Source organism: Anabas testudineus, chromosome 9, assembly GCF_900324465.2.
Source record: "Anabas testudineus chromosome 9, fAnaTes1.2, whole genome shotgun sequence".
Lineage (NCBI taxonomy): Eukaryota > Metazoa > Chordata > Actinopteri > Anabantiformes > Anabantidae > Anabas > Anabas testudineus.
In genome coordinates this window covers 24,644,776-24,654,532 of record NC_046618.1, presented here as the reverse complement: position 1 = coordinate 24,654,532, position 9,757 = coordinate 24,644,776, and the positions used below count along the sequence as shown (strand labels likewise).

Below are 9,757 nucleotides of genomic sequence, written 5' to 3'. Positions count from 1 at the left end.
AATAGATTTCCAACAAAAACATGATCACAGTTGTACTTTAGTTGTATATAAATGTCTTTTTAAAAAACAGGGAGGGTTGAATGAACAGATATGAAATGATTCCATGATCTTCATAAAAACGTCCTGGTTCTGTTCTAGTTCTTCTCCTTCTGAACCACCTCTGTTCTCTTTCTTGGAGAATGTCACAGGTCACGTCCAGATTCTTATTTGAATCAAATAAACTTGGACAAAACAAATAAATGTCCAGTAGACATGAAGCATGAGTTCATGCAACAATCTAGATACTGATATTTCACACAGACGCTGGTTTTACGTGCCATGATGTTCAATATCAGAGTGTTTATATGTCAATAGCTGAAATAAATAATAATGAATCGTGTGTAGTACGTGTCACCCGGACCCTGTACGTTTGATTAACCCTTTCATGAATTATTAATGAGAACTTCAGTCAAAATGTTTTATTTCTCTCTAGGCATAAAAAAACTATTTAACAAACCAACAGCAGAAAATGATAAACTACCATATTCTATTACTTTTCAAAAATGTTGAATTTAGCCGCTGACTGATGAACGCTCCACTGACTCTGACCTGCATCTACAAGAGAACAGCTTTTCAATATCTGTCCACTGTAGTGACCACAATGTGTTTAACGTTTAAATGGGCTAAATACAAATTAAAATTTTTGTTAGTGTTTTTTTCCTCTGTGTATCTTATATAGATTTGACATGTTTCCATCTTTCAGTTGTAAATTGTATTCATTTCCGCTACTGGTCGCTGCTGTTTTGTGTTTTGTGTTCTGTTTTTGCACTGTCTTCTGACGTCTGTCTGCACTTTTTCTTTGTGTTCTTGCACTGTTTGCACTAGGTTGCACAGGATGCACTTTATGTGTTTTGCTAGGACAACTTAGCAGTCCTCAGCCCCATGTTTGTCTTGTTGCCGTTTTATGTAGCACCATGGTTCTGGAGAAACGTTGTCTCATTTCACTATGTACTGCTTCAGCTATATGTGGTTGGAATGACAATAAAGCTTCTTGACTTGACTTGACTAATTACTTCTTATTTTCTATACATCGTTATTTGGTATTAGTTTTTAATATAAGTTATAAATAATTAGTCCTAAGTAAATGTACTTTAAATATTGAACTGATTACTTCACTGTAATCATCATTTTAACACTGAAGTTGGTTAAGGTGAAATGATTTTGAGCTATTTTATGAACTTTAGGGTAAATCTGTATAAATCAACATTATTTTTATAACATGTCATAGAAACTTAGAATTTTAACCAGGATGATCATTTGAGTATTAAGATATAAAGAACTCTCATCACCTGGTTGTAACAACTCCTGGACTCACTGTCTGCATCACTGCAGAATCTCTTATGTCTCTGAAATAAGAACAAATGACAGAATAGAAAACACGAGGAACATATGAAACCTGACCTGACATAAGAAAACTGAATGTCAACTATTTAAAATATAACAGTTCATAATGAAATGACAAATACTCTCTGTTTCTGTTTGATTCATATCTGAATATGTTGTATTGATTCTTATTAACTCAGTTTTAATGGACTGAAGCACAAATTCATTAAAAGAGGTTTTATATCAAATGTCAACTAATAAACTAACAAACAAACAAACATCAGTTTCTATAGTGGACGATTCATGTTGGAACCTGTAAATTGTTCTTTAACTTGAGAATTATTGTATTTCCACTTTAATTATTTTTAAGCACCTCCCAGTTCTCTTCTTTCCTGTGTGTTGCTGCCTTTTCTCTGGTTTCTTTTACTTTCGTTTCTCTGCACGTTTCTGACGCCGTAAAAAAAGAGGTTTAATCAAAGTTCGGTGAGTAAATGACAGTAAACAGTAAAATACCGATGAATCTTGTAAATCCTGTGTCGTTAGTGTTGCTGGATCATTAAATCGATCATTATCAGGTAAAACTCAGAGGGACTAGATTTAGTTTGAAGCGGATCTGAATCCAACGTCCACGTTAAAAAATGGATTTTCTGATTCTCTGATGTTTAATATGAAACTCAGACTGAACAGTTCGTGTCTGTTCTGAGAAATGTTTGTCAACGTTTGAATTATTATTATTATTAAATGACCAACATTTAAATCCGTTATTTCAGATTCTTATGATACAGAACCAGGAAGTAGTTCAACGACTTCAATAACAGACACAGATTCAAATTCACTTTCCTCATATGAACAGTGAACTCCCAGCTGAGTTCCTGCTTTAATAAACTCTTTATTTCAGGACTTGTGTGAGTTTGGATTCAGCTGATCAGGAGCCACATGTTGGTTTGATGGTTGATGTTGAAAAGTGACGGACTTGGTCCAGTTCAGCTACAGACTGGACAAACTGGTTGAACTGGGAATGAATGACACAGTTTATTAGGACTTTTCTATCACTGCTACTGGTCATTTATAGATGCAGCTTGTTAGTAGTGATAAGATCAAATCCTCCATGTGGGAGACTGTGGTTCGACTGTAGTTGCTGTGGCCAACCTCCGGGGGGGGGGGGGGGGGGGGGGGGGGGTGTAAATAAATGTATACACAGAATTATCTTGTATTACTGAGCAATATCCAATATATATTTGATTAATTAGCGTGTAATTAAATTCATAAATGCAATTCCAATAATTGCCTAATTTTATGTTATTGTTATTATACAAAATGTTTTTTTAAATAGCATTATTATCATTATTAATATTATTATTATGTAGAACTCTCACTACAGTTTAGTGTAAATAAAGATTCTTCAGTAATAAATTCCCTGTTTTATTAAATCTTTATAAACCCTCTAAGTATAATTCAAACCTCCACATGTGAGATAATTCATTATTTTCACTTCTTCTTTTAGGTTGTTGAACCCAGCTCTTTGTCTCCAGTTGAATTAGTTTCTGATGTTTCCAGCAGTCACATTATGGCGACTGCAGCACCAGGTGAGTTCGGTCAGATTGATGATAGTTTTATTTTCGTACTGATGTTTTTAATATTGAAGGAACTGTTGTATTTAAACTGCAGCTCAGCTCATTTGTCTCTGTCTTTACAGATGAACACCCCCTGGAGCGAAGCAGGAGCTATGAAATTCTCCCACCTGAGAGTAAGTTTACCTGAACTGAATGTGAATTGTTCTGGTGTTAATTAAAATAGGCCGATCATTAGATAGATAGTGCCCTCTACTGTCTGTTGTACAGAGTGATGACTATTGGCAGGAAGGACTTCCTGTAAATAGACCTTGGTCTGTGCTAAACAAACATTTGTGAGAGACTTGAGCAGAATGTGAAATAATGAGATCTTTGGCACAGACATGTTAAATGTCTGCTACCTATAAAGTACAGTAATACTACAGCGCCAAACAGATATAGATATAGATAACAGTTGTAAAGCAACAAGAGCTCAGAGAGTTATTAAGATAAGATGATAAAGGTTTTCTTATTTTATCTTAATTACTCTCTAAGCTCTTGTTGCTTTACAACTGTTTATATCTGTTTGGTGCTGTAGCTTTGTGTTTTACTTGTTTTGTCAGTTTTCACATCACATTCGTCGTCTTGAACATCACTTCAGTTGATTTGCATCTTTTTTATCTTTTCCATATTCAGTTGACTATATTCTCAGATTCCACTGTTCAAAAGAGGAACCTGAACTTCAGTCTTTAATTCATCCTAAAGTGGAGGACAGGCGGACTCAGTCCAAAACTTTCTGTTCTTTGCTCTGCACACATTACACACAGACACATTTACAGTGTTGTAAAAAAGTATTTGCCCCCTTCCTGATTTTTTGTTTTCATGTTTTAATTGCCCCTAGACCTAATGTAATCAAGCATCTGGCAATTATTGTTTCACATTCCTGTGGAGGAATTTCACAAGACTTGTCGCTCACAATAATCTACAGACTTTCAGCATGAAAACATACAGGCACATTTTTGGAACTTCAAGGACCTGTTTTTAAGTCCCAAAAGGGAAAAATATGGGCACTTTAAGGTCATTCCACAGCATGTGGCATCATACTTAAAATAAAGCAGTCACTGATGTTAGATTCATGTACGCGGTCGATTCATTATAAATTATTTATATCTGCATGGAGAGAATGAGGAAAGAACACTGACTGAAACAATGGACAAATGATCCAGAGAAGCTGTTGAGGAGTTCTGGAACTGGAAGCTACAATTTAACTATACTATTAAATAGAACATATTTTACTACATCGTCTGAGTGTGAGAAGAATTGTTTTTCTGCAGTTAATGATACAGATGGAGCTCTGTCTGCAGTGCTGAGCCAGAAAGATAATTTCCTTATTCTGAGTTCCGACAGTATGTTGTTAGGTGCAGATGTACTTCTAATAGGCCTACATCACTCTGCAGAGTATAGGCTACTGTGTTGCTACCGAATATTATCATTATTAATGAGTATGAATAGTGATGCAGAGTGGTTTCTGAATCTAGTCGTCTCCCCTGAAAGCCACAGTCTAACACACACACTGATCAACCAACAAAGGCAGAAAATAAATCAACTTGTTTGCAGCTAATGACTGATCCAGTGTAGTAAGGTGGATGTGGAACTGAGTATATGCTGTGCTGACTGAAATAGAAGTAGGTATCCACTGTAAACCTCTGTAAACCCTGGACTGACTGCGTGTAATGCATCTAGAATCTGAGAATTTCATTTTTAAATTGTGAAAATATTAAAGTTTTTTTTACAATATTCTAATTTATTGAGGTGCACCTGTTTATACACACAAACACAGAAATACAAAAACAGTTCAAAAGGGTTCACAAACGTGTTTAAAGTTTACATACGTCATTCTGAGGTTATTGTCTACAATTAAAACTTAGTGTGTGTTAACAAGTTGTATAATTAGAACTAGGTGGTTCATCAGCTCATGTCATTGTTGATCTCACTTCCTTTCTCCTAAATTATGGTCACAATGGTCCTTTGATCAAAAAATACATTTTCATTCACTTTTTGATCCTTTGAATATCTGAAGAGCACCAACCCTGTACTGTATTTAGTGTAATAAGAAAACAAGTGGAGTATGTTGTATATTTGAGATGCTTCAGTTGATGAAAATAATATAATGCTAAAAAGAGAAAAGTGAGTTTTGTCCAAACTTTGACTAATACTATAGTTGATCTTTGACTGTTTTTCCTTTCAGTGTCTGAGCTGAGGGTTGTTCTGCTGGAAAACAGCTGGTCTAAGAGGAGAGAAGTGGGGAACCTCCTACTGAGACAGACTGTGTTTGATAAAGAACCAAACTGCTCTCAGAGAATCAGTGGAACACTGGAGAATAAAAAAATCTCTGTTATCAACACCCAAGATTTGTCATTTTCCAAAGTGGATGAACTGACAGAGTTTGTAAAACACTGTGTGAGTCAATCTGCTCCTGGACCTCATGTGTTTCTGTTGGTTCTACAGCCTGAAAACTTCACTGAAGAACACAAACAGACCCTTTGGAAAGTTCTTGAAAACTTCAGTGACCGATCATTTAATCATTCAGTGGTTCTGATTCTACCACACAGAGTGGAGAGTTCCTTTGAAAACTACATGGAAAACCCAGCATTAAAAGACCTGATCAGAAAATGTAGATACAGATACTTAAAGCAGAACAATCTTGATCATGAAGCACTACTAACACGTATGGGTCAAATTGTAAAAGAGAACAATGGACAATACGTTTGCTATGAACCATTTGAAGAAACAACTGAGGACACAACACCTACATCAACAGGTGATCATCAAAGTCCCAAACAAAGAAAAACACAGACTTCCATCATGTCTGCTGTTGCTGCTGGTAAGTCAAGAAACATTCTGAGAAGGAAATTAAAACTTATCTTCCACATAAACCTAAATTATTAAGCTCCAAATAAATGATGTAATCTTTTTACAGGACTGAATGAACAAGTAACTCCACAGTTTTCAGGGAGCCGCACCATGAGCTGCAGTCTGAGTGATGCTGGTAGGTACACACTAGTATCAAACAGTGAGAGAGTGACCACAGGTGCTTGGGGTGGTCAATGAGTTGTGTATAAAAATAAGCTGCAGGAGTTTTTGTTTGTATTTGAATTGTCTCTGTACATGTATTTTGTTTCATTTCTCTCTCTCTGATATTTTACAGTGTCTGCATTCAGAATTGTGCTATTGGGAAAAAGTGAGGACACGAAGAAAAGAATAGGTAAATTCATCATCCAAGATCGAGGTTTTCATAAACCTTGGCCTTTCTCCTCAATCAAGCACTGTGTGGCCACCTGTGGAGAGTGGGAAGGAAAACCAGTAACAGTAGTAAAAACTCCAAATATGTTCAGTCTGTCTGTGGAAGCAGTGAGAGAAGAGATGAAGAACTGTGTGACTCTTTGTTCTCCTGGACCAAATGTTCTGCTGCTGTTAGTGAAACCTTCTGATTTCACTGAGGAGAACAGAAAAACACTGAAGTTCATCCTGAGTTTGTTTGATCAAGATGCTTTTAAATACTCAATGGTCGTCATCACACATGAGGAGGATGAAACCAGTTTCTATGTTAAATGTCTCATTAGAGAATGTGAAGGAAGAAATTACAACATGTTTGAAAATGATCATAATCAGTTAATGAGGAAGATTGAGAACATTGTTCATGAAAATAAAGGGACCTTCCTCAAGTTGACCGAAGAGACAGAAAAAACTAAATCTGAACCCATCAAACCAGCTTTAAACCTGGTTCTGTGTGGTAGAAGAGGAGCAGGGAAGACTTCAGCAGCCAAGACCATTTTAGGTCGGACAGAGCTTCATTCAGTCTCCAACTCATCAGAGTGTGTTAAGAATCAGGGAGAGGTGTGTGGACGTTGGGTTTCCCTGGTGGAGCTGCCTGCCTTGTATGGAAAACCTCAGGAGACAGTGATGGAGGAATCATTCAGGTGTATCTCCCTCTGTGATCCTGAGGGGGTCCATGCCTTCATCCTGGTCCTACCTGTGGGTCCCCTCACTGATGAAGACAAGGGAGAGTTAGAGACCATCCAGAACACATTCAGCTCTATAGTCAATGACTTCACCATGATTCTGTTCACTGTGGAGTCAGATCCTACAGATCCAGCTGTTGTTAACTTTGTAAGAAGAGACAGAGACATCAAGGAGCTCTGTCAGAGCTGTGGAGGAAGATATGTTGTTGTCAACATCAAGGACAGGAAGCAGATCTCTGAACTACTGGACACTGTGGAAAGAATGAGTCAAGGATCCAAATGCTTCACAATGGTCATGTTTACCAAGGCTCAGATCAAAAAGGTTTTAGAGCAGGGAAACATTATTGCAAAACTTTATACTGAAGTGAAGAGTCTAAAATATAAACATGAGACAGAAACTGAAGACAAAAGACTAAACAGAGATAGTCTCAGGATGGTGCTACTTGGGCGAACTGGCAGTGGGAAGAGTGCAACTGGAAACACCATTCTAGAGAAAGAACATTTTACATCTAAAGCCTGCTCAAAATTTGTGACCAAGTTTTGCAAAAAAGCACAAGAAAATATTGATGGACAACGTGTTGTTGTGGTCGACACCCCCGGCTTATTTGACACGAGTCTGTCAAATGATTTAGTTCAACAGGAGCTTGTGAAATGTGTCAGCATGTTGTCTCCTGGACCTCATGTGATCTTATTGGTGCTGCCGATTGGTCGATTTACACAGGAAGAAAAAGATTCTGTGGAACTGATCAAAAAGTACTTTGGCAAAGATTCAAGAAATTACATGATGATTATATTTACAAGAGGAGATGATCTCAAAAACCAAACAATTGAGAATTACATAAAAGACTCAGATGATTTTGTCAAAAAATTGATAAATGACTGTGGAGGAAGATACCAGGTCTTCAACAATAAGAATAAAACAGATCGCACACAAGTCAGAGAGCTACTGACAAAGTCCAACAACATGGTGAAGGAAAATGGAGGAAGCTGCTACACCAGCAAGATGTTCGAAGAAGCAGAGGCAGCAATACAGAAGGAAGTAGAGAAGATCCTGAAGGAGAAGGAAGAAGAGATGAAGAGGAAGGAAGAGCAATTAAAAATAAAACACGAGGAAGAAATGGAAGCAATGAAAGAAAGGATGAAAGAAGAGAGAGCAAGAGTTGAACAAGAGAGAAAAGAGAAAGAAAAACAACTGGAAGAAATGAAAGAACACATGAACAGAGAGCGTGAGGAGAGAAGGAAAGAACAGGAAACGAGAAACGAAGAGGAGAGGAGGAAGAAACAACAGGAGGAAAGTCAACAACAGGAGTGGGAACAAAAACTGGAAGATCTGGAGAAGAAAATCCATTCAGAATTAGAAAAAAATAAAACTATTACGAGAGAGCTGGAGCAGAGTAGAGAAGAGATGAGGAAGCAGAGAGAGGTCTGGGAGAAGGAGAGAAACGAGTGGTGGGATAAACGATACAGAGAAAATGAACAGAGACGACAGGAGGAGCAAAAAAGACTGAACGAGCTGCAAGAAGAATACGAGCAGGAAAGAGAAAGATGTGAAAAGAAAAGAAAAGAACAAGATCGACGGAAAAAAGAAGACGAGGAGAAGGAGAGGCAAGAGTTAGAGGAGAATCACAAGAAGAAAATGGAGGACATGAAGAAGAGATATGAAGAGGAGGCCAGAAAACAAGCTGAGGACATTAGAGAGTTCAAAGACAAACTGAAAGTGAGGCAAAGGCAGGAGGCCGAGGGGAAACTGTGGGATGAGCTCTTAGACCAGAAAGAACAACGACACAGAAGAGAAATGGACGAACAGAAGAAAAAGTATGAAGAGGAAATAAAGGAGCTGAAACAGAAATATCAGCACTTGTATCATATCATGAACTCCTGACCTCCTGATCTCCTGATCTCCTGATCTCCTGATCTCCTGATCTCCTGATCTCCTGATCTCCCGCTGACTGAACCGACTCACTGGCTCAGTTTTATTGTGTCTATAAACATTTAATCCAACCCAGTGTTTCTCTAACATTCAATTTTCAATTCAATTCAATTCAATTTTATTTGTAGAGCGCTTTTTACAATTGACATTGTCACAAAGCAGCTTTACACAACCAAACAACAGTACATGAACAGTGAATGCGTAAGAATCATAATAATCAGATTGTCCCTTATGAGCAAGCCGAGGGCAACGGTGGCATATAAACCTCCAACCACCTTCTTGCTGTGTTTCCTGTTAATACATGAATTACTCCAGTCATTGAATTAAACATGTTACATCACAAAATGATGAATAGATTTCCAACAAAAACATGATCACAGTTGTTCTTTAGTTGCACATAAATGTCTTTTTAAAAAACAGGGAGGGTTGAATGAACAGATATGAAATGATTCCATGATCTTCATAAAAACGTCCTGGTTCTGTTCTAGTTCTTCGCCTTCTGAACCACCTCTGTTCTCTTTCTTGGAGAATCTCACAGGTCACGTCCAGATTCTTATTTGAATCAAATAAACTTAGACAAAACAAAAAAATGTCCAGTAGACATGAAGCTGAGTTCATGCAACAATCTACATACTGATATTTCACACAGACGCTGGTTTTACATGTCATGATGTTCATTATCAGAGTGTTTCTATGTCAATAGTTGAAATAATAATGGGTCATGTGTAGTATGTGTCACCTGGACTCTCTAACTTTGATTAACCCTTTCATGAATTATTAAGTCAAGATGTTTTTTCCTGAGTGTTTTTATTTCTCTCTAGGCATAAAAAAACCATGTAATTTTGAATTTTCCATGGAGTTGTTTATTTGACTTTTTAACTGAGAAAAACCAA

General features: G+C 37.2%; 1 protein-coding gene across 2 annotated transcripts; it reads left to right on the top strand.

Annotated features, from left to right (window-relative positions):
* The first annotated feature begins 1,752 nt into the window (after nucleotides 1-1,752).
* LOC113150052 (GTPase IMAP family member 8-like) lies at nucleotides 1,753-9,030 on the top strand. Of its 2 annotated transcripts, XM_026342432.1 has the most exons (7): nucleotides 1,753-1,845; nucleotides 2,867-2,948; nucleotides 3,059-3,109; nucleotides 5,161-5,796; nucleotides 5,893-5,961; nucleotides 6,121-8,841; nucleotides 8,874-9,029. In XM_026342432.1, the coding sequence occupies exons 2-6, from the start codon at nucleotides 2,930-2,932 to the stop codon at nucleotides 8,814-8,816; spliced, it is 3,471 nt and encodes a 1,156-aa protein (XP_026198217.1). In that variant the 5' UTR covers nucleotides 1,753-1,845; nucleotides 2,867-2,929; the 3' UTR covers nucleotides 8,817-8,841; nucleotides 8,874-9,029. The 2 variants fall into 2 exon arrangements, with proteins under 2 accessions (XP_026198217.1, XP_026198216.1); XM_026342431.1 differs by having other exon boundaries at nucleotides 6,121-9,030.
* Nucleotides 9,031-9,757: the final 727 nt, after the last annotated feature.